The following is a 25997-nucleotide window of genomic DNA, read 5'->3' as shown; positions in this document are numbered from 1 at the left end:
CCTCTTTAACCAGTTCCGTATCTCCTTTGAATTTTCATATTAATTCCCATCTTCTCTGATTCAACTAATAATTTCCCATGTGAAACTGTATAACGTCTTATTGAAATCCAGGTAGACTAGATCTACTGCATTTCATTTGTTTGAAAAACCAATTATCTTTTCAAAGACCCCTTATAATCCTGCCATCCTTTTGCCATAGTGAAACCACTGGTTCCTCTATAGGAAGGGCCCTCTTCACATTTCCTCCATAACGAATGTCAAATTGGTTCAAGTTAGATGACTTTGGCTTTTTATGACCAATTTACACTTGACATGTCAACTTATACCATTGTTTACATCACTGCTGAGTAAACTATTAACTCAGAATTGTTAGCAAATCTTTGGGCAAGTCTGGTTCTTCTGCTGATCTGAAGACAGAACTTTACAATTTCATCAATGTAAGGCAAATATTGCAATAACATTTCATAATAAATTTGGGACAGCTGCAAGATTAAGACAGACATGAATAATTCCAATGCTAATATCTGTAATTATGCAGTTTGTTGTAAGCAGAATTGTTTGTATGCCTCTTTCTTGTTTATGCCTCTGTCTTTGAAATCAAGATTTTCACCAGTAAAAATGTATCTTAAAAAAAAGTCATACAAGTCAATGCTTAGCCACTAAAAACAGAAGTCTTTGATACAAACATATGTGATCATTACTCAACTCTTCATTGCAGCAGGTGCACCAGATAGACAAATCCACATTCCAGAAGTCACTATCTTTTCTTTCTCAGTAAGGGAGAAACAATGAATTTACAGTTCTTTCTAGAATAGTCGGTAGTTCTGAACAGTTTATGATCAATCTGTCGTTAACTATGCAATCACTAGGACCACTTGGCTGGAGTCCCATAACAAACAAGTCACGTGGGCCTTAAACTTTGGTACAATATTGATTTATTTGGACCAACGCAGTTGTTACCAAAATATATATATTTTTGCACAGTGCAGCTTGGTAGCTTAAAATCAATACAATGTAGTCTAACCAGAATAATAAATTTCCAACATCTATTTTCAACATAATATTTGGTGCTTCTTGTTTGGCTCAAATCTCCACATGCTAGACATACCACTTTGTGTATATGATTATAAGCCAATAACTTCTCAAAAGCAGAAGTTTATATTGAGCAAGTTTTTGCTGTTGACACAACATTTCAGAGGAAATGTCAGGTTCCTTAAATGCTTTCCTGATTAAAAGGCCTAATTTGACATTGGCCTTTGGAACTGGAATTGGGCCTGATCCTGCAAACTTTTGCTTACAGGAATAGTCCCTACTTATGTGAGTTGTTACATTAAATTAAACGGAACTACTCCCAGGAGTGGAAATATTCATTTGAATAAGGATTTGCATGATAAAGCACTAATTCATTTGGCTCAGATCCAGGTTTATCATTCCTACAATTGTGTGTGTGTGTGTGTGTGTGTGTGTGTGTAAAACCATATGGAGTGAAATTAAAAAAAACATGGTCACAAAACACTAGGAATGCTATGATATCATAGAATATTAGGTGGAAGGGACCTCAGGAGGTCATCTAGTCCAACCCCCTGCTCAAAGCAGGACTAACCTCAGCTATATCATCCCAACCAGGGCTTTGTCAAGCCTCACCTTAAAAACCTCTAAGGATGGAGATTCCACCACCTCCCTAGGTAACCCATTCCAGTGCTTCACCACCCTCCTAGTAAAAAACTTTTTCCTAATGTCCAACTTAGACCTCCCGCCCTGCAACTTGAGACCGTTGCTCCTTGTTCGGTCATCTGCCACCACCGAGAACAGCCTAGCCCCATCCTCCCTGGAACCCCCTTTCAGGTAGTTAAAGGCCGCTATCAAATCCCCCCTCACTCTTCTCTTTTGCAGACTAAACAAGCCGAGTTCCCTCAGCCTCTCCTCATAAGTCTTGTGCTCCAGCCCCTAATCATTTTGGTTGCCCTCCGCTGCACTCTCTCCAACTTGTCCACATCCTTTTTGTAGTGGGGGGCCCAAAACTGGACACAATATTCTAAATGCGGCCTCACCAATGCCGAATAGAGGGGAATAATCACTTCCCGTGACCTGCTGGCAATGCCCCTCCTAATGCAGCCCAATATGCCATTAGCCTTCTTGACAACCAGGGCACACTGCTGACTCATATCCAGCTTTTTATCCACCGTTACCCCCAGGTCCTTTTCTGCAGAGCTGCTGCCCAGCTCGTCGGTCCCCAGTCTATAGCTGTGCATGGGATTCTTCCTTCCTAAGTGGAGGACTCTGCACTTGTCCTTGTTGAATCTCATTAGATTTCTTTTGGCCCAATCCTCCAGTTTGTTTAGGTCACTCTGTATCCTATCCCTACCCTCCAGGGTATCTACCACTCCCCCCAGCTTAGTGTCGTCCGCAAACTTGCTGATATGTACTCATATACTGTATATCTTAGAAATCATTTAGAGTTGAAGCCTAATATTTAATTGAGTAGCTCTTAATGCAAATAGAAGAAGAAAATATTTGCATAACATCACAGTACCTAGTTTACAGAAGGGCAATAGAAATAATAAGCATTCATCCAAAATGAAGACAGTTATAATCCACTAACATTTATGGAAATACAGAAGAAAAATATCGAGTTCAAGTAGAGGTTATAGGAACAATTGCGTAAGAGGCTAAGCCACTGAAATTAATGGTGTGTGTGTGTGTGTGTGTGTGTAAAAATAAATTATATTTTAAATGTAAAAGCACAAAATAGAAAGAATATGGGACATTCCTTATCTATCTACTTTAAATTTACCTTTGACTTTCATTTCAAATCCTCCAAAGTCACACCAGCCAGCTCCCACTCTACAGTGACATTCCACCATCCCTTATAGCCTCCATGGGATCCCATGGAACTGGTCTAGAGGAGATCAGGTAAGTGGGCTTTTGCCTCAAAATTTACATTTTATTTTATTATTCAAAAGATATAAAATACTTTAAATTTTTTTTTTTTGGTAAGCTGGATGATATCATTAAATGTTTCTCTTACCTATCCCCACCCTACATTTCAGCCCTAGTGTTTCTATGATGGCCACAAGTAGTGCAGACTAGGGCATTATAGTGGTGCAGGAGCTAGTAGGTATAATATACAAAAAGAACAAATCCCAACCATATACAGTTAACTTTGCAATAATTTCCTAGGCAGTTTCCATTCTAGTTCCTAAATGTTCATGTATTTGTAAAACTTATTCAACCTAACATTAATCATCTCTATCTATGTTCCAAAGAATGTAATATTACCTGAATACAACTCATTTCCATATGCAATGATTCTATTCTTTCCATCCTCACAACTTTACTATTGGAAAAAGAAGAGCCTATTAGATCTCCAAGTTCAGAGCAACATGAAGGTTGTGGTACTCTTTGTTCTGCTTGCGTTTTGGCCTTTAGAAGTAATTCATGTCTTCCTTATTTTTCCTTTTCAGGGATTTTTCTTCCATTCAGAAAGTGCATACAAGTGACTTTTAATGTATTTGTTCAAACCCAGTTTTATCATTAAAAAAGAAGCCAAATTACTTTAAAAAACAAAAAACAAAAACCAAACACATGCATATCTCTGAATCTCCCTGTATGCATGGTAGAAATTACAACAGTGCCCCCTTTCCAGTGTCCATTACTCTAATTTATTTGAATTCACTTCCTATTTTTTTTTTTTTTTAAATAAAATCAGTTAGTAGAAATTGGGTAGACCCCATAGCTTAAAAACAAACGAGATATTACTACAGTTTTGGTAACTGTTTCATCAGTGTTGCCTGAGAAATTTTATTATGCAATGATAAAATCACTAGTCACAAGCATTCGAGAAAGTCCAACAACTACGGTTACATTCCACAAAAGGTGTAATTTGTTTATAGGTTATAGAGAGTGACTGCAAAAGAGGAAAAAAATCTCCGGGCAGCAAGAACAGAAGAAAGTGGTCAATTCAACTAACAGTTCAGACTTTTCCCAGGCTTTCAAAAGAAGAAAATGTATTGCTCTTATTGATTACAGTACTGTATAGTCAGGAAATTTTTGTTTCATTTTAATGTTCCCACAGCTTCAGGCTTCCAGACTCTGGTACCGCCAAAAGTCAGCAGATAGCAGAAGCGAAGTTGGGCTCTATGAACTTTTCCCTATTTAAAAAAAATGCTGGGGTGGGGGAATATTGCAAGTACTGTAACTGTGGTTTGGCAAACCAACTTTAAGATAATGTTATGACTAATGCACAAAACAGTACAAATGTGGAATCATCAAATGGAACTTGCGAGTTTAAAAGAATGTGAGTGCCTGAACTAAGCACTTTCTTACTCAACATGTCTAGTTCCTGTGTATCTTTGAGTCATATGTTTTCTGGTTATTTTACTGACAAAATAATAGCTAGTGCAACAGGGTAAATTCAGCTGTGGAAGAGTTAGAACAGAGTGTAGCTATCTCATATATCAGTAAAACTGCTTTCTAAGATCTAATTCATTATATTTTGATTTATACAGTAAAAAGTTAAAAAGGCACCCATCCAAACCATTAGCACCCTTGACAGTATTTAGAACTACAAATATTCTAACTCCATGGTTATTACATCTCCATCCCTTTTACCCAACTCCTCCAATCAACAATGGGTACACAACTGAAAACATTTCCTGCAACCCCATAGGGTAGCCATTACTATTTCTGAAACATCCAGAGAAAAATGCTTCCTAAATGTAATTATGTAAAAAGTCTGTTTTATAGCAGTAATATGAGCTAGTTTTACTCTGCATAAGCTGATTTACGGAATAGTTAATCTTTCAGTGCACCTTTCAGTGGCCTTATGTTAATGAATATTTCTTATGGAAGTTTGTGATCCTTAGTTATATTAGTCATATGGTTATTTCTAATCATGCATTTTCAAAACTGATTTACCCTCCCCCATCAAATGGGGGAAGAATGATTGCATTTATAGATACAGTGGCTGCACTACTTCACTTTTTAAAATGTGCTCAATTATCTTTTTTTTATACATTTTCTTTCCTTCTTGGTCCTAAATACCATACTCTTACTAAACAATGTATGTTGAAATAATGAAGGGGGAGGAGGGACAATAATGGGAATTGGGGTGAGTAAAAGAAATGAAAAAGGCTAGAGAAACATGTTTGTATTGTCATTCTTTATTGTGGATTTGTGATATGTTATAATTGCTAATGGTGATTCAGGTAGCAGGAATTCAAATCTCTTTTGGGGAGGGAGACACATGATTGACAATACAATAAATTGTATGTAGTAGTGCACAGAAGCATGATACAATTTTTTTTGGGGGGGTGGTATTTCCAGTTTACATGTATTTTTCGAAATATTCCTACAGGGGACCTTCCGATCCTTCACCCTGTCCCAATGGCCTACCTAGATTTAGAATTCAAAACCCCCAGCTAGTTCAGTTCCCTGGCATGGAACCTATTCTTCCTCTGTAGTATCCTCCCCCCATCCCGTTCACTTGATTTCATTCTAAATGAGCTGCAAGGCTGGGGCCATGCCTGAAGCTCTCTCTTAGAGCCAGATTCCGATGTTATGTATAGTGGGGTAATTTCAGTGGAGTTATTCCTGATTTTTTTTTCTCTTCTCCCCACCCCAGAGTATAGGCAGCTTCCAAGCATCCCCATCCCCCTCCTCCTAAAAATTCCCACACATCTTCAGTTCCTCTTTCTGTGGGTAAATCTAGAAGTGTAAAACCAGCGGCCCGTTGGTGCTTCTTTCCCCTCCTCCCCACAACCTCTGATGCTCCTCCTGCGTGGTCCTTGCGATGCCTGGCTGTAAACAGGCAAACGGCACTACATTAACGCCGCATTGATGATGGCCTTGGCTCAGGCCAATACGTAGCCCACGCTGAGCAGCCGAAAACTGAGTCAGGTGCCAGAACTGACCGGCCCCGCTCCGCTCAGCTCCTGGTGCACGCCGTCTAAACGCAGCCCGCTGCCGGTAAAGGCATGACTCCAGATTGACCAGTGGGCGTGGCTTCTTCCCCAGCTCTTTGCAGCATCCAACGAGCGGGCGGCGGGGGCGGAGCTGGCGGCGGCTGATAGCGCAGCGTGCAGCGACCGAGCTGAGCTCTCCGTCCTGCTGCGTGCAAGGGAACCATCCTCCCACGGAAGCCGGGGGTCCGCCCGCCTCTGTCCCGACAAGGGCGGCGGGGAAGGAGCCGCGGCCGCTTCTGAGGCTCCATGAAGATCTTTCCTAAGCGACCTTCCACCGGGGCATGACCCAGCGCCCGAGCATCGCTGCTCCACGCCGGCCCCTGCGGCTGTGCGACATGACCCAGCTGCTGCGTGCCGCAGCCGGGCGAGGGAAGTGGACCAGATCCAGTGCGGCCAAGAGGGCTGCCTGCCTGCTGGCTGCGGCGTATGGGCTGAAAATCCTCCACCCCGTCCTCCGCAAGCGCCTGCAGCAGACAGCTTGTGAAAAGGGCTTGCAGGCTGCCTGCCGGGCTGGAGGGGGCCAAGAGCCGCTGCATTGCAGCCGGATGCGGGGCAGAGCCTCCCCGGCAGTGAATGCGGAATTTTTCCGGCAGCTGTTGGAACTTCGCAAGATCCTCTTCCCGAAGCTGGTGAGCGCGGAATCGGGCTGGCTCTGCCTCCACTCCGTGGCTCTGGTCTCCCGGACCTTCCTCTCCATCTACGTGGCAGGGCTGGATGGGAAGATCGTCAAGAGCATCGTGGAGAAGAAGCCCAGGAGCTTTGCCATCAAATTAATCAAGTGGCTCATGATTGCAATCCCTGCCACTTTCGTGAACAGCGCCATACGGTACCTGGAGTGCAAGCTGGCCCTAGCCTTCCGTACCCGCCTGGTGGATCATTCCTATGAGACCTACTTTGCCAACCAGACTTACTACAAGGTGATCAATATGGATGGGAGGCTGGCGAACCCTGACCAGTCCCTGACTGAGGATATCATGATGTTCTCCCAGTCAGTGGCCCATCTGTATTCCAACCTGACCAAGCCCATCCTGGATGTCTTGCTGACGTCCTACAGTCTTATCCAGACTGCCAGGTCCAGGGGAGCAAGCCCCATCGGGCCTACGCTGCTAGCGGGACTGGTGGTGTATGCCACGGCGAGAGTGCTGAAAGCCTGCTCGCCCAAATTCGGCAAGCTGGTCGCAGAGGAGGCTCACAGAAAGGGTTATCTGCGGTACGTCCATTCACGGATTATAGCCAATGTAGAAGAGATCGCCTTTTACAGAGGACACAAGGTAAAATGGAAATAAAGGCGAGGACTAAAATCTGAGAGGGTTCAGAGCTGTTGCTCTGCTACTAGATGTGCTCTACTGCATAGGCGTGCGCAGCACATTTCATTAGGGTGTGCACCCAGGGAATTTTCATGAGATTTTCAGGGGTGTTGATTTCATGAGTTTCGGTGGTGCCTCCCTGTATCTTGCTATATGACACCCCTGTATTAGGGTATGCCTGGGTACACCTGGCACGCCCCGTGCGCACACCCATGGCTGCAGTGGTTCCCAACCTGTGGCCCAGGGATTAAAAGTGGCCTGTGGAGGCTTTCAAAGTGGCCCACCACTCCCCTCCCACTGTCTGCAGAAAGAAGCCATTGCCTAGGAACCCAGGTGGAGCGCATGAGGCTACAGGATGCATTCAGTTTCCCTGCTGCAGCCAGGGGGATGGGAGAGCCTCCTCACTGAACTCCTTCCCTCTGGCTGCAGGGGAGGGGATGGGGACTGCTGGCAGAGACTGGTGGCCCTTCAGAGTAGTAAAAATTATACCCGTGGCCCTCGAGCCAAAAAGGTTGGGAACCACTGATCTACTGTAATGCTGGCCATGTGTCCCCCTAACCTTGCTCTGAGAGAGTTGAATTCCTCTGATACCTAGACCTGTTTATGATCTGTATACTCTCACACAGTGTATGGAGAGAGACAGAAGTATAGAGTATTCCCCATTTTATTTTTCTCTTAGAGTATTCCTATTTCTGAGCAGCATCACATTTCTCCAGTAAACTTTAATTTCCCTCTTCTCCTTTCCAAAAGATGCCCCACTTCTTAACCTTTCTATGCTCTTATTTCTCCCCTAGTTTATTAACTAAGGATATTTAATGGTACAGAAATACTATTTCTCTAATTCATGCAAAAATCAGTAGCACCCAGTAATCTAGAGGAAAACTTGGCTATAGCTTAGATGGCAACACAATCTTTGGCATTGTTTTGTGTAGCTAAGCAAAATTGTAGTCACTACAATCTTAAAATTGCTGAAGTACAATACAGTATTTAGACTATCCGTGACATAAAAGTAACAGATAATTTAAAAATCAGCATATTGAAGAAATTTTCCAAATTATATTGTGAATTTTGACTGTAATGTGTTAAAATGTTTTTATAAAAGTTTCACATAATGTGAAAAAGAAAATAGTGAAATTTGACTACCCTTTCAGTCAAAAGTATAAGACAACATAAACTTAATTTTTATAGTAGCATTAAGCACCAAAAACTGTCTGCAGCACTGCATTAACTGTAGCTAAATTAAATTCCAACACTTTTTTTCCCTATTCCCACTTTTGTGTTGGTTCAAATTGACTGCATTATGTCATACTGATTTGTCACTGTTCTCCACTCATTAACTCCTTGATGTACATTATCACTTCCTCTTGGCACATTGCTGAAAGACCTGAAATACCAATTTGAGGCATCAGTTCTTCAGGTTTACACAGGCAAAACCCTCATTGAAATAAATTGGAGTTTTGCAGGCTTGACTCCCCAGATGATGCTTAATTCGTGGAGTTATAGTTTTAATTTACAGGTGTAGAGTTCTCAATCCCCTTCATTAAACCCATAGAACTGTTCTTGCTTCGATTGTAAGGAACAGCTTTTATTGTTTGCTTGTGTTTTGCTCTGTCAGTGTAAAGTGGGTGTAAAACTGCCTGAGTGGGGTAAAGGGGTATTGGTATAAATCAGAATCAGGCCCAATGAGTTCAGTGACCTATGTTGATTTATACTGAGAATGTGGCCCTTTGTATAAATAGGCACCACAGAGTTTGCTGTACCGATTGCAGGATATAGTGAAGAATTCAAATCCGAACACTGATCACTCGATTATGTTATAATAATTATAGGTGTGTGTGTGTGTTGTACCTATATGTGTTTCAATATTTATTATACAGTGTAAGTACTTACATTTTTTAATTATAGGTGGAAATGAAACAACTACAGAAAAGTTACAAGGCTTTGGCAGACCAAATGAACCTCATATTGTCCAAACGTTTATGGTACATCATGATAGAGCAGTTCCTGATGAAGTACGTCTGGAGTAGCTGTGGGTTGATTATGGTGGCTGTACCTATCATCACAGCAACTGGATTTGCAGATGGCGGTAATAATACTTTTACTTAATTTCAAATATTTGTTTAAAAATATTACTGTAGAGTAGTCATGTAAGAAGATTGCATTTCATTTTAATACTATGTATAGCTGCAGTGCTATAATATTCAAACACTGTGTCACATCCTTGTGTCGCTCCTGGCATGTGTAAAACTTTACAAACAAACTACTTGAAGAAATATCAGTGACAAAAAAACATATCTTTGAACTTAAACCCGATAAACACCATAAATTCTGAATCAAAGGCTAGGTTTTTCAAATAAGATGTTCAGGTGACCTGTGGATAACATTTTATAAATATCACTTTAAGCATTTACTGCTCTTTTTGATGTATGAAGATGGTTTCACAAACTTTAAAATAAAATATTGGTTTTTATATTTGCAATATCAAGAATATAAGGTACCTTCTTTGCTCTCTTCACAGGAGGCCTTACGTAGTGATGTCTTAAAGTTTGTAACCTAAGCTGTAGCCCTCATGCCCCAACTAAGGTTGGGAAGGCATGTCCATTCTCAGAAAGTCTGCTGCTATACTACTAAATGCTATCTATCTATCCATCCATCCATCCATCTATCGGTTGGTATTTCTGTGATGCTCGCTCATCACCTTAGTATCTGAGTGCTTCATAAACATTAATTAATTAATTAATTAATATTTATTTATTATTATGTCTTGACATGTGTAAGAATCAGCATTTCCTATCTTCTCTCATCTGGGGTACAGAAGGGAAAGTGAAACTCAGGTTACAGGCTTGTGTGACATCACTATTCAGGTCTTCTGAAGATCATATCCAGATCTTCCAGCAATGGGAGTGAAGTAGGGTCCTGATTTTAATATTATTTCAAATGTTTAAAAAAAAAAAAAAAAAAAAAAGTCAGCGAAAAACGCAACTTGGCAGGGCAGGAGGCAAGAGGAAGAAAGTAACATAAGAAGCAGTAACAAGGAAAAAAATTTGTTTGCTTGTTCATTTTGCAGTTAACATATGCAACTCTGTGTAATTAAAATTTATATACTAACGTCCGTAGAAGGGAAATCCACAAAAGAATACAATGATTAAAAGTTGCTGTTTCTTACCTTTTTATATACTGCATATTAGAGCTTAGAAACTGGAATGATAAACATTTTAGCAATACCTACGGTAAATCAATGGATAGAGAAAGACTGACTCTGAAATTGGCTCAACAAATCTCCATATACATGATTGGAAAAATAAGGAATCTTAAAAAATTAGTAAGATTCACTATGCAAAGACCGTGTAATGCTTTGTGAATGAAAAGATCAATTTTAAATCCAGTACATTTAACCAAGAACCAATGGAGCGTTTCCAGAACAGGTGAAATTTGTGGATTTTGTCTGAATTTGATAAGAAATTTTGCAATCATATTTTAAACAAAAGAGTTTATGCAAGTCCATATTACACAGTGCAACCCATAAGGATAACAGTGCTTTAGTACTTTGGTAACAGAAGAGAGGTTAACCAACTTGAGCTACTTTCTGCTAAGATGGAAATGAGTGCAGTGTGGCAATATCCCTTAACTGATAAAGAGCTTATTTAGCTACAGAATGTAAATGTCTCATCCCCAACAATTTACCCAGGAGTCAGAAATAGTTGAGATGTCCTTCAAAATGAAAAAGCCTCTACAAAGATGTATATAGGAAAGGAGCAATATTTCACCCATATCCATCCTACACTAAGTAATATTCTCTGACATCCAGAAATGGACCTCGGTCAAATATGTTTAAAATGTAAACAGAGCAGAAGGTCAGAAAAATAAATCTGTCTTCTCCATGTCAATGACAGCCTGCTTCATAATAGTGAAGAGTATTTGCCAGGAGGAACATGCAAAATGTTAAAGCATAGAACTATTACAGAACCCTGAGGCATTCTATAAGAGCAGGGACAAAATCAGAAATGCATTATTAATGGTGACAAATTGACCCCATCAAGTGGTAAGAAGTAAACCAGGTATGCTAAAAATCCAACAAGCCCAGCTCACTGCTGAAGGTGATTTAGTTGGAGAAATAGTACTGTATCCAATCAGGTCCAGTGTGGGAGGCAAATGAAGTTGGTTCAAATATGAGGAATTGGATCTAGAATCATTGTTGATGAATAAATCCATTAGAATCCAGAAGTGTTTAGAACTTATGGCCATGCCTGAAATCAGTCTGAAACTGTTCACATAGATGGTCCTCAGACAGGAGGGATTGCATCAGTACAGCAATAGCCTTTTCTACGCTAGGTATTTGTGTGTGTTTAAAAAAAAAACAACAACCCCATACACACCACAATGCAACCTTCTCTGATGTCTCTTTGCTGTTACAGTATAGAAGTTTTGTAAGTAGTTTTATAATACTCTAGTATGAAAAAAGGAATCCTACAAAAAACACCAGTATACCAAAATATCCTGAATGTAATTCATTCCCCTGGAAATTAAACATTAGTGACAATGAGTTTTTAATTTCATTGGGCACAACAGATAGGTTTTTTCCCATAAAACAAATGGGATTAATAAATTTTATATGTGAGAAACATGTTAAACTACTGACATAGGTTAGATACTAGACTAAAGAGAGACCACTGGCCTACTCTGTTCTAATATGGTACTTCCTCTAACACAGAAGAAGTCTGTATGTGGAAAAAATTAGAGAAAATGGTCAAGAAAAGTTTATTTTGGGAAGTTCTGGTGGTTTGATTTCAGTCATGCAATAATGGAGAATTGTGTTCTGGAACAGTTTTAAAGTTCCTCATTTCTACCCAATTTAATTCCACAATGACATCTAAAATACTGACTAGATTAGTAAAACTTGGTTATCTGCCAAGAAAAAGTTGAAATATTCTGAATTTTTTTTAGTTTTGTACTAGTGAATTGGCATCACTACCTGAGGGCTGGATTCTCTTCACACCCTTATTCACATGAGTCCTCCCATTGGAGTAAATCTGACTATTTACATGAATAATAACTATCTATATGAGTAAGGGTTTTCAGATCACACCCTGGTTGAGGAAGGTTCTGTCCTTTTTTTTAAAAGAAATGCATGCCTCTCATTGTGTACTAGGTGTGTATATCCCAGTGTGCTGGGTGACACATTACTGATTTTTTGTAACTTAAACTAGAAAATCCGAACAACCACATTTTTCTTAAAAAATTCAGAAATTGAATTTTGAAAGACATAAACTGAAGCCAAACTGGGGTCTTAAATGTCTGACAGTAACTTCCTATATAAAAACTTTGGTCCAAAATATTTAAGCTTATCTCTGATATAACTCCACTTACATCAATGAAGTTACATCAGTGATTTATTTATTCAGTTTGGTGGCTTGATAAATTAAAACAAATTAGCATTTGGATATTAGCTCCAAAAAGCAAAAAGAATATAGAGACAGCCAGGTACAACTAGGTTTGATACTGGATTTGTGTTTTCAAACACTGCAGAGTCTGACCTGGTCATGGAGGTGAGACAACCACTCACTGTGCTTACATTGCTGTTCCATTACCTGCCATAAAACAGCACATAAAATGACCATCATGTTACACCTGTAGGAAACTGCTCACAGATTTTCTTGACTAAAAGCACTGAGCCAACATAATAGAAGATATTTTAATAACAATTCCTGATATAGAAGTTGGCATACTGGGTCAGCCTACTAGTCTAGCTAGCCTAGTATTTGGCAGTAGCCAAACTTCAGAGAAAGACAGAAGCTCCACCCTGCAGCACCATTAACCAGTCTGTATAATGTTATAGACTGGCTAAGAAGAAAATCCTCCCAAGACCCCTCTTGCAACCTCACACTTTACATGTGGTTCACCCCATATCATTGTCTTAATTTACTTAGCTGGAAATGGTAAGGATTATACATTACTCAATCTTAAAAAATTCAGTCATATTATTATCTTGATGATTTGGTGGAGGAGCAAATTACAGGTTGGCTCCATGCTGTATAGCATTTTCTGTGGGCGTGATGACGGCAAGAGATATCACAGTAGCAGAATTGGACTCCAGGCATGAAACACTTTAAAGAATGAATTTTTCTCTGGGAAAACCAAACACTTCATATGACAATATTATATTTAACCATAAACGTGTTTCTTTTTCCCATGCTCTCTATATTTCAGCTGCCATTTTTGCCTTTGTCAGTTAAGGGTATTTTCTCACAACACAGCTCTTCCTGCTCCTATTTGATTCAGAAGACTTTTCATGCTAACAGGCAACAATGTTATAAACAAAGGATTATGACTTCATTATGGGATCAATCAGACAGAGAAACTGGGTTGTGAGAAAGAATGCTCTTATTCAAACACAGATCCCTCTCATAATACCAAGAGGAATACAGAAACTTACTGACAAAGTAAATTGCTTTCTTATAAAATATTCTAATTTTGCCAAATGTGCATCAGTATGAATGCTCCCTTTTAAGTGGAGTGAAGAATTAAATAAGGTTGAAAATGAGTAATAGCAGGACTAGTAAAAACAAAACAATGAAACTGAAATTCTGTTTTAGAACGTTGCTTAGGTTTGACTCATTACAGTTGTGGTAAAACTCAGACTGAGTAATGGTACATTAAAAAGAAATATAGGCTGACTGTTAAAAAGAAAAAAGTGTGACTTGTGTAAGAAGAGTACTTTCTCATACTCCTACTATTTTTTGTTACTAGACGTTTTATGCTAATTGCTTGCTTTTCTGATTCCTTTCGGAAAGTTGTCCTCATAGAGTTAAGATTATTTTAACTCTAATATCTGTTTTAATAAAGGCTCACATTTTAACCATAATTTAATTTTTAGAGATATTTTTCAGAAGATTATTTGAACAGAAGAACATTTTTTGCTTTTAGAGTTAGAAGATGGCCAGAAACAAGCAATGGTTAGTGAGCGAACAGAAGCCTTTACTACTTCACGAAATCTGTTGGCCTCTGGAGCAGATGCCATTGAAAGGATCATGTGTTCTTACAAAGAGGTATTGTGTGTCATTTGTAGTATACAACAGAAAAGAAAAATAAATGAAAATAAAACAATTCGCAAATGTAAGATTTAAAAAAAAAATTATTTTGTAATATTGGGGCAAATTCTGCTGTCCTTAAATCAGTGGGAGTTTTTCTTGAGTGAAGACTGCAGAATTTGGCCCTTAGTAACTTAGGTATTGCTAGTATTTTTAATATAGGGATAATTTGTGGTCCATGAGCATAAACCACAACAGCGTTTTCTAGACTAAAGCCAGGTACTGTGCATTCTTCCCAAGAAATTCTGCTAATAGACTGTGATCTGTTTCAATATTTGGCTTACACTGTAGAGAGACTGCCAGGTTACCAACTATGTGAAGGCGTTACTATTAGCATTCAATGTTACAAATGATTTGTATAATGCTATACATTTGACATGGTACCTTACAAACAAGGCTGTTTTTAGGACATGGAAAAAATATCCACCAAATAATAGGTGAAAAACAGTAAACTCATTTGACTTGTAATACAACTTCATTTCAATCCATAGAGCATGAGGTGAAAGACCAGTGAGCTGAGCTTCCATCTTAATTTTATACATAAAATTTGGCTTAAGTAGTATTGGGATACTACAACTTCATATTTTATTCTAAGTTCACATTTTAGGCAATTTGCATAGAATGGCAATATGCTTCTGTGATGAAGTGGAATTCTCTTAATGTTTTGTATGAATACTCTGTGTGTGCCTTAGTACCCCTTTGTGTTGCACAAGTATCAAGGTGGTGGGGTAAGGGTGTGTGATCATTTCAGAGAACCTCTAGAGAGCAAGTGTGACTGACCTCTAGCTCCCTGGGCCCAGACAATGGCTGGACACGTTGTATCCTGGCAACTGGTGGCAAAGGTCAGTCAGAGGTGGTGGAGAACAAAGAGAGAGGTGGAGGCCAGGTGACCAGTTTGCCCAGGAAAGAGATAAAAGATGGAGGAGGGGCAACTGGGCATGACTGAGGGTTGGCTGCTGGAAGCTAGTCAATCTCTTGGTTTGGGACTCAATGGGGAGAGCCCAGGGCTCTGGATCCCCTAAGATGGACTTTGCTAAATGTTTTGGCTTCCTGTGCTAACAAGATCTGTTCTATGCTGTGTTCCCAATTACTGCTAAAACCTTCTGTTTACCTTGCTGGCTGAGAGTCACTGCTGACTGCGAAGTTGGGGTGCATGGCCTCTTTAGGGTGGGCATGAAAGGTTTCCCCCGGTGTCCTATCCAGGTGGACTCACTGTGGGGAGCTCACAGTGTGAACAGGGGCACTGAATGCTCCGAGGTCAGACCCAAAGAGGTACTGAAGCCCAGGAGCCTAGTGAGAGTGTGCCCTTGACGGGTTGTCCTACTGTAAGAGGGTCCTGTCTGAACCTCATTCAGAGAGTACCAAGCCTGTGAATCCGTGACAGCTTCCAATGAACTTTAATATTTTATGGTAATGAAGTACAAATCTCGCTCACTTTAGTCACACAAGCAGCCCTGTAGAAGTCAGTGGAAATGACCTCGTTAGTAAGGTCGGCAATATTTGGCCCTTCAGGCTTTTTATCTGTAGGACACCAGAGTAAATCCAAATGTTCTGTTTTTGGTGGGTAAGTCTACGACAGGGTCATGCTTTGGAAACTGTTACCACTTGGAAGCTTTCCTTCAGTGTGTGAGATGAGATGATGATCACTAACAATGAGATTCTTGAGAGAACCGGCAGACTACGCTGTGTGCTCGCAGGCTTTGCTGGCTGGGACACGTGGAGTGTATGCTTCAAGATCGTCTGCCAAAGGCTGTGGTCTATGGCCAACTCAAGAACTACCTGCGATGCCAAGGAAGGCCAAAGCTTCAAAACAGCAACAAGATCAAGCAAGGTCTCAAGAAATTCAGCATTCCCACTGACAACTGGGAGAGCCCTGCCCATAACTGCTCAGTTTGGAGAAGCAGGATCATGGTTGATGCAGTCATTGTGGAGAGCCATCAGAGAACCCAGGCTGAGGCCTGCAGACGAGCCAGGAAGCAGAGCGTGCTCCAACCTCCATCTGGCGAGTGGGCCTGTAGCCACTGTGGGAAGGTCTTCCACTCGCACATTGGGCTCATCTCCCAAACTACTGTCAAGCACCATTGGCTGACTGACTTCATCGTGTTTCATTTACTCTGTCAAAATGTTGGATGACCACATACAAGCTTTCAAAACTGTTACCCCTCTCTTAGCTTTCCTGCAGTGTGTGAGATGAGATGGTGGTCCAAGTTTAGTTGCGAGGGTACAGCATTCAGTATCACAGGTATCGTGGTTTGGAATGGTGGTTTGCAGTCTTAGCACAGGCCGAGGATTGAGGGACTTGATTCAACTCCCACTGAATTCATTGGAAAGACTCCCAATGACTTCAATGGGAGTTGGATCAGACCCTGAATAGGCTTGGACGCCAAACTACATTGTCATATTTAGAATTGGTCACTGCAGGTCAAGATGGGAGGGCACACTGGTGAGACAGCATGGAAAGGCTTCACTGCTGCTGTCGATGTGGTATCTGCTCTATTGGTAGCAGGAGTTTTTCAGTCTCAAGTACTGACAATCCAATTCCCTTCACAGGTGTTAGAGACAAAAAACTGCCAATGCAAGTCAGTGTAGGCTTACTCATGGAGTTGAAACATTGCGAAACCCATGGTAATCGTCAAAAGTTCTAATTATAAACTCCTGTACACTTATAAAACCGTGATTGAGAGCAGGACTATAATTCATAACATATAGCTGTTCTTGAATTTTGTGCGATTTATGGAACTTGTCTAGAATTAAATTTCCTTACACCAGAGTTGTCTGCTAACACCAGGTTTGGATCTGACTATCTCTCAACGCTTTATTACAAGTAGCTAATTTCTTTGCTTTTTAAGGCTATGCCTGCATGACACACCACTTTCGATGGTGTGTAAGGTATGTGTGCTACATGCTGCAGTAAAAAGTATGCTGCATTCACGCTGCAGTGTGTAGCTACACGTGTCAGTGAAAGGCTCCGGCAAGGGTGAGGGAGCTGGGGAAGGCTCCAGCAGCTCCCTTCTGTCAGAGCCTTTCTCCCCTGCTTGAGTCTTTTCCTATGAGGGAAGAGCTCCAGCAGTGAGGAGCTGGCAAAGACTTTCCCCTCTGCCTCACCCCTGCTTGCATATTTTCCTGTGGCAGGGAAAGACTCCGGCAACGGGGAGGCAGCAGGACGCTATACTACTAGAAATAGCAATGTAGACAAGGAGGCACAGCTTGGGCAAGTTGGAGCTGTGTTGGATTTGTACTCAGATACATACCCACACCCTCCTTCAGGTGTATCCCTATTGTATTTGCCTAAGTCGTGACTCTCTCTCTACACTGCTATTTATATCAATGCTGGGGGAGCTTCGGGGGTATGTACTCTACATGCCACAGAAAGAAGTGTGCAATATAGGCACACCTTTGCACTCATTGTCCTGCTATTCTTTCCCCTCTCATAGCTTTCAACATCAGAATTTGTGTTTCGTGAATCTGGTAATCATACAGTTATATTAGGAATAATATTTCTCCCTTCAATCTTCTATATTACTGCAGATGCTTGGGTGTAGTTCATCTATGCTAGCAGATGGAGACAGTATGTTGAGCCTTTCTGGTGAGGTCATCACCTGCAGCTCAAGGGCTTGCCAGGTCCCGGCACTCATTTGTTTCTGTCCCCAGCAGATTGAAGATCAGTATCTTCAATGGTTGTGGAGAAAGACCTGAACAAAAGAGAGAGTCCTTGAGGAGGCATCAAAGATCTAAGAGGATTTCCAACTTTGCACCAATATGAGGCTCCATAAGAGGCACAGACTGCCTGGAGCAAAATGAGCTAGCCCTTACAGAAGTACAATATGGCTAACTGGTGCAGTAGTTTCAGGACTAGGAAGCACCCATCCTGCTTGGCTTTCATGCAAAAAGTAGACTTACCCTCACAGGATTCCTCCCTTGCGAGGCAAAAGATGACAAGGTAAAAATAAAAAAGGGCAAGGTAAGGGTGAGAATTACCTTCCCCAAGACCCTATCAGCCCTGTCCCCCATAGGCCACCTCAATTTCAGGGGCTCCAAGGTCCAGGCGGACATGCAGATCTTTACCCAAAGAGGATTCATGGGATCTTTGCCTGGGACTGCTGGAGACCCTTTCCTTCATTTTTAGCTACCTCTCTCCTTTGAGTCTCAGCAGTGTGTGTGCTGTAATTCGCACAATAAATAAAATTATAGGAGATTCAGCTGACTGAAAGGAGTCAGCAGCCCCCCTGATTTGCTGTTGATGATATCAGTAAAAATTCTTAGGGCCTTCATTGGAGCTCTGCCAATTTATGTTAGCTGAGGATCTGTCCCTCAATGTAATGTCTCCATCTGCTGGCAGATAGGAACTGCACGTGTGCATCTGGACGGTCGGAGAAGATATTAAAGATACTTGAGGAAAAATTCCCTTTTATTCTTAATCCAGAATTAAATCTAAGTAGTACTGAGTTAAAACGACTGGGAATGCTGTCCATAAATTATTGGACAAAATATTTAATTTCCAGTTTCCAGATAACGTAATTTAAACAGTTCATTTGTTGTTTCTCAGGTCACTGAATTAGCAGGCTACACAGCTCGAGTGTACAACATGTTTTCAGTCTTTGATGAAGTGAAAAGGGGCATTTACAAAAGAACTGCTGCTGTTCAAGAGATTGAAGCCAACAGCAAGAATGAAGATAAAGCAGAACCTCGCATTGATGGCCCCTTAGAAATCAAGGGTGGGTAATTCATGTTTTGATACTTTTCTCTATAAACTCAGCCTAGTGTATAACTTTATTGGTGCAATAGGGCAGCTGTGTAAACAAAGTCTTTCTTTATACAATCCTCGCTGCTACTTCAAAGTTGCCACAGACCATCTCCCTTTCCATTGCATATTCCTAACCCACTTCTTTGCAGTTTCCTATTCCTCCCAGCAGACATCCCTGAGATTCTTTACCAATGTACTCTCACAAGGGCTGGCTGAAAATTTTCCATGAAAACCGCAACGGAAAATTGATTTTTTACTTTTTTTCCCCCCCAGAAGGAGTCTGCTGTCCTTTAAATATTTCTATTTCTCATTTAAAAAACTGAAACCTGGAATTTTTCATCTAAAAAGAGAAAAAAATGGATTTTTTTCAGTAGAATTTGGCCAGAGAACCTTGGTTTTCAATGCCTGAAAACCAAAATATATTCAGTTTTCAGATTTTTAGCAAAAAGTCAATTTTCCACTGAAAATTTTTCTGATCAGCTCTAATTCCCACCCTCCTGCTTGCCTTTCTCCTTGCTCCTCTTACCCTCTATGTTCTGTCATATCTCCTCTGTCTCGTCCACCTAATGCCTGTGTATGTGCCCCTCTGTGACTGAATTCTTACTATGCTTCCTGGGGTCCTTTCTGATCCTAACATTCTATGATTCTATGCCCCATTACCCACCTTCTGTCTCTACCCTTCCCTCCCCCATATCCAGTTTCTTTTCCAATCCCCTCATATGGCCTTTTGCCATTTACTCCTCCTGATTACCCACATTGGACTCCTTCTATTTCCTGCTTCCCACCTGCTGTTGACAAACCAAATCCCTTCCCTGCCCCCAAGTTAACTTAGCTATTCAGAGGCCACCGAGTTAAACTGCTGGATGTGAAATATTTTCTTGTTTCACTTACAACACTAATGCCCTTCAGCACAGATTTCTCTACAGGGTCATAATAAACACCCTGAGGCAGCACAGTCATTTCCTGTGGAATCAGCTGATTTCTTGACCTTGTAGGACATGACAATATGTGGTTATTAATAAACAACATTTTGTAATAACTTCATTTTGTAATGTAGCAGAGAAAAAGGTTTTGTAGTCCATATGGTAGTAAATTAATGAACTTAGCCCATAGGCAATTGTTCTTTAGCATGACTACCTAGTTATTTTAAAGACTGAATGCAGTTCAGATATGAGAAACCTGCCGATGTTTCTGTGTGGCATAGCATCCTATTCTTTTTCTTTTTTTCTTCAGCCCATACCAGGTTTTTGATTCCACTACAGTTGCAGAGGCCACACATTTTCTGAGGCTCTCCCATCAGAAGTTCCACTGTAATAATATTTTTCTTCCTTTTTTTTTTAGCCTTGAAAGTTTCAGAAATCCCTGCATAAGGATTTATAACAGTGGAGGGGGGTGTGTGTGTTTGTATCTATCTGTGCACATGTGCATGCTCTCATGTGTGCATACATGTAAGTCTATATACTGTTAAAAGAAAAATCCATATTTTAAATTGTCTTTTAAGACCATTTTATTACATAGCCCCACAATACTTATTTCCTCTTAAATCATCAGGTATAAACTTGTGCCATCAAATAATGTTATATTATCCTCTGTATTTACTACAGTCCATAAATGTACTGACCTAGGCCAAGAAAGAATGACAACCTTCTAAACAGACAAGGTGGGAGAGGTAATATCTTTTATTGGAACAACTTGTGTTGGTGTGAGAGACAAGCTTTCGAGCCACACAGAGCTCTTCAGCTTGTCTCTCTCACCAACAAAAGGTGGTCCTATAAAAGGTATTGCCTCACCCACCTTCTCTCTCTAATATCCTGGGACGAACATGGCTATAACTATACCGCATACAGCCTTTTAAATACTTCAGTCAAATAACAATAATATATTACTGTACTATAGTCATTGCTTATTTTATAATTCAGAATTATAAAAAAAAAATCATTTAATATTTGTAGAAGTGCTATCAAATTATCTGCCTCGATACATTAAAAAACAAAACAAAACAAACCAACCACCTGCCACCCCCTTACATTAAGAGAATATTAAGGTTGCAAAGTCAAGCACTCAAATGTGAGGAAATCCCAGAATTAATGTTGCTTGTGCAACTGTCACCACAGTAGCTGCATATTTTACAAAGGTTAATGAACTGATCTGTACAACATCTGTTTGAGGGTATTATTATCCCTGTATTGTGGCTGGGGAACTGAGGCATGGAGAGGTTAAAGACAAATATGTTGTTTTGGATTATTTAGCATTTTATAACACTTTATGTGTCCAAAGTGCAGCTTTGACTTCTGCTGCAGACATGAGCACTCCTGAAAATCTGGTCCCAGCAGTCTGATATTAGGCACCCAGCTGTGGTCAACTGCGAACATTTTGCTCCAAGTGGCTTGTCCAGCACCACATGGCAGAGGCGAGGAGTAGAACCAGTTCTCCAGGATAGCATTTTAATTCTCTAACCATAAGACTATACATTCTGTACTGATGGTCTCCTGCCTCCTTCACTACACATTTCCCAACTTCGCCAACAAATGAGGCGGACAACAGATGGAATATTCAGAGAATGTAGCTGCCAAACTCATCTTTATGTTCAAACTTTTTTTAGAGGATTATAACTTGGCCAAATTTGGCTGCATGTTCATGGAGATGGCATAAAGCACATCCCTGACATTAGGGCGACTCTGTCTGCCAAATTTCAAGTCCCTGTTCCAAAGCCTGGAGGCAACAGAGATTCTCAACTAAATTGTTGTAAGAACTTTTTTAACATGGGCAGAACAACTCTATTATCCCTAATCTCATTACCAGAAACCACCAAACTGTTTTAGCTGAAATTTTGCAAAATTCAGCCTGAGGAAAATGACCAACATGGAGAATTTCAGCCCAAATAGTTACAAATTGGTGAAGTTATAACCCCGTTTTCAGTTGCTTTTATAATGGAAAGTGTAAGGCAATCTTCATTATAGACAGTGCTACCAGATCCACCTGGTTTTTAATTGTTTTTCTTTATTTGGATTAATTTAAGATTTAACAAAATATGCTGTTCTTTCATTCCCTCTTGCTCATCAAAAGCATTTTTCTGATGTTTTTTGGATTGAGGGTGGGGTGTGCTATTGTTTTGCCAGTGCATGTGAAACAAACATTATATTTCTGATTTTTTTTTTTTTATTATTCTTGGAAGTACTTAATCAGTAGTTCCCATGAATTTGTTGCAAAATATCTAAATGCATGATTGATTGAGTTTACACATTAAATCCCATGCTTAATCCAAAACAGTGGATATAGCTATTATATTATAACATGATATATTTGCATATATTTCCATAATCATTTATAAGCTATCTATGACAATCTTTTTGGCTTGTGAGGCCCCAGATTTGTCTGAAAAGATGGGAACAGGCCATAAATTGCCTTCCCCTCTGGTTTCGTTGCTGAAGGAGATTGGACTGGACTGTTAATGGCAGAGCTCTCATGGGATGTAAAATTCCAAAAAGAATGGGGTTCCAAGCAACATGTGTTTATGGCTGGCCTTGAAATATCTATTCGTTTATGGCTTCATAATCAGTAGTACTTAAAATACAGCACAATGTGTAGAGCTAGGTTTGAATAAACAAGCTTTAGCAGTAATAATAATTGGCACTTATATAGTGCTTTACATTTCTAGAGTTCTGTACAGACATCAACTAACTAATCCTCACAGTGCTCTAGTGAAAGAGCTAAGGGTTATCTCCCCAATTTGGCAGAAGGGTTTTAAACTGAAGCACAGAGAGTTTTAAAATACTTGCTCGAGGCTGTAAAAGAACCAGGTTTGGAAGTCCAGAAATTCATGGCTTTCAGCCCTGTTCTTGGACTACTAGATCACACTGTCTCCCTGAATGTTTCACTAACTTTTTTTTTTTTTTTTTTTTTTTTTTTTTTTTGTAACTTGTAGGAAATGTTATTGATGTTGATCATGGAATTGTTTGTGAAAATGTTCCTATTATTACCCCAAATGGAGATGTGGTGGTTTCCAGACTAAACTTCAAAGTAAGATGATATGCAAGAATCTTCTGATTGTTGCCATCACATTAACACAAAACAACACAGAGTTCATGTACCTTTTGTTAAATACTTGGAGAAGAGGGGAAGTCAAGAAAGGTAGGCATAGTGGTTCACTAGAGGCAGATATATACAGTGTATCCTGCTCAAAGAAAATGGAGAGAGAGGAGAGGGAATGGATTGATTTGTGCCATTGTCAGATTAAAAACTATAGCTGGATTTTCAAAATTGCTTAAGGAAGTTCTGCAATCAACTCCCATTGAATTTCTATGGGACTGAAGTGCTTAATGCCCGTAGGATCCTTTAAAAATCTTCCAAGTCCACAACATTAGTGCGAACAGCGAGACTTCACTTGACCACTCCAAGGAGTAATAGTAACTAACAGTTGACAGTGTAATTTGCAGGCCCAATCCTACAGTCTTTGCTTAATAATAACTCACATTGTTTCGGATAATTTATTACAAATAGCATATGATACCTGTTGACAGCACATTGTTAATGCATTTCATTTACTGAATTACTCCAAAATATGTCACAATATTGAATGTTAGTGCAGTAATTACTGTATATAGAAATAGGTGAAAGCATTGGAAAGTTGCATGAACACTTCAGCTACCTCATTTATGCATCTAATTGCTCATGTTATCTCTGTATGTGTATACTACATGTGTGCGAGAGACAGAGAGAGAGAGAGCGTCTCTGAGGAAGTAGTCAGCACAGGGCCTTTAATTTGGCATAACTCCCAGTTACTTTAAATGTATTTCTTTTAGCACTATAAAATGCTGGATTCACATTCAGGCAGAAATACCTCTGTACACTTTACCTAGTAGATTGATAGAGAGAATTCACGAACAGTGCCATTGTGTGTGGTGGGGGAGGGGTCTATAGGGTGAATAAACAAAGGCACATATAAATAATTCTGTCATTTTTTTGCATTTCGTATATATCATCAGAAATGGCATTTTGAGGTTATTTTTTTTGTCATTTGGCCTTGCTTATGCAGCTTCAGTTCATTCATTTAAGATCATGCCATGCATCCCTATTCACTGCTTTGTGAGTTTACCCCTTTCTGACTGATTCACACATACAAAAAATTATACCATATGCTGTGTACCAAGATTGTTCTGGATTTTAGTGTAGTTTGTAGGAATGTTAAGGCTTGTAAGGTACTGAGTGTCCTTAACTCTTTATACTCCCCTCAGATTGAAGTCAGTGCATGCAAGTACTTGAGGGGAGTATTTGGCTCTAAGTATGTTTTGTAGATGCAGTACAAGGAATATTGAAATTCAGATTCATCATAGATAGCGACATATGGTTTGTGGGCGTGTTTTTCCCAGCTTTATGTGAGTAGGGTCTAATTCTGCTACATGTTAAAATGAACTGCAGTCAGATTTTATCCAAGACAGAAAGTGCCCAAATGATGATAAAGTAAAAAAGGTTTCAGGGCTAATGACTTATGCCCCTCCAGAAATAGCCTTGTATAAGAAATACCATACTCATCTGGATTGTTTCCGAAATTAGAAAAAACACCTCTAAATTGCATCTTTGGAGCTGATAAATATGATTTCTTCTGGTTCCTTTGCTTTTGCTCTTTGAATCCATGTTATATGCAAATGCAGTTTTTCAAGTTGAGACTGAATAAGAGTTGTACAAATAGGGAAACTGGCTACTTACTTAAAATAAATGCTTAGGTGGCTTAATTTGGGGGTATGCTAGACTGTGTCATTATATGTTACATAGTGAAAAGTAATATTTTGAAAGGTGTTTGTTTTATCATTTTCATTACTATTTTAGGTACAGGAAGGAATGCATCTTTTAATTACCGGTCCCAATGGTTGTGGAAAGAGTTCTCTTTTCAGAATTTTAAGTGGTCTATGGCCAGTCTATGATGGTGTTCTCTACAAACCGCCTCCCCAGCACATGTTCTATATCCCACAAAGGTATGTGCTTTGCCTACACTGGAAATACTTTTTTCCCAGTTGGTGAGTTTTGCTGCACTGTACTGATTTCTAAATCCCTGGCACCTAGAGTTAGTCTAGAAGGTGATAATACCTCACTCTGTTACTGGAAAGTGCAGAAGAATTGCCACCACATTCAGTTGTAGGAGGAGAGCTCCCATCAGCAGTCACCAGAGTGCCAGGGAAGAGTCCACACACAGCTAGAGACGACTGGATGACTGAGGAACACCAGGGGACAATTCAGGCTTTGGAACAGTTTCCTTTTCCATCAAGCAAAACTTGAAATAAGCCAAGTAGAGCTTGTTTTTAAAACAAATGTGAAATTAAAGTATCACAAGTGGGGAGCTCTTTTTCCCAAACTTGAATTACAATTGAAAAAAACCTAAATTTTGTGATAATAAACCAAAACCCAATCCAGGATTAATTTTACATTATTATTTTAAAACCTGTGTTCTGTTGCCAAGGAAAGTATGATGTTTTGAATGTTTCCTTTGTAATCTGTACTAATGTAGGGCTCCCAGAACACAATACAATCCAGTATTTCCCTTTAGAGTTCTAACTTACATGTTTCTGCAAAAGCTAAATCAACCACTGAAAATCTTTGCTTGCCTTTTGTAGTTCACCCTCTTCATTTGGGTAAAAGTAAATATTCATGATACTCTTTGTGGTTCTGCTTAAAAAATACCAGTGATAAAGTAGGATGGAACATAAGTGATGGATAGATTTTTTTTCTCTGCTGCTAAACAGAAGCCTGCGTGTAAGTATCACAAAGGACTGTATTGTGACTAGATAGTATCATTAAAGCTCAGCACTGAGTAGAAGGCAGTGAGGAGTTGAAAAGCCCCAAGAGGAACTTCTGGGGAACTATTACATCACTATAGAAATCAATGATACACTCTCATCTG

At 39.9% G+C, this 25997-nt stretch overlaps 1 protein-coding gene across 4 annotated transcripts in view; it reads left to right on the top strand.

Annotated features, from left to right (window-relative positions):
- Nucleotides 1–25997, top strand: part of ABCD2 (ATP binding cassette subfamily D member 2) — a 100482-nt gene that overhangs the window by 34800 nt on the left and 39685 nt on the right. For 3 of the 4 annotated variants that reach the window (XM_067563988.1, XM_067563989.1, XM_067563991.1), the window contains exons 1-6: nt 5949–7234; nt 9176–9356; nt 14195–14316; nt 18905–19073; nt 23028–23122; nt 24929–25074. In XM_067563988.1, the coding sequence (XP_067420089.1) occupies nt 6245–7234; nt 9176–9356; nt 14195–14316; nt 18905–19073; nt 23028–23122; nt 24929–25074 (1703 nt within the window). In that variant the 5' untranslated portion in view covers nt 5949–6244. Of the gene's footprint in view, nt 1–5948; nt 7235–9175; nt 9357–14194; nt 14317–18904; nt 19074–23027; nt 23123–24928; nt 25075–25997 lie in introns of those variants that run through there. The other variant, XM_067563992.1, reaches the window with a different exon arrangement.

Source organism: Emydura macquarii, unplaced genomic scaffold (assembly GCF_026122565.2).
Source record: "Emydura macquarii macquarii isolate MOO-44397 ecotype Brisbane River unplaced genomic scaffold, CSIRO-AGI_Emac_v2 contig_2636, whole genome shotgun sequence".
NCBI lineage: Eukaryota > Metazoa > Chordata > Testudines > Chelidae > Emydura > Emydura macquarii.
Note: the sequence above shows the minus strand (reverse complement) of the source record. Positions and strands in the feature narration are given on the sequence as shown.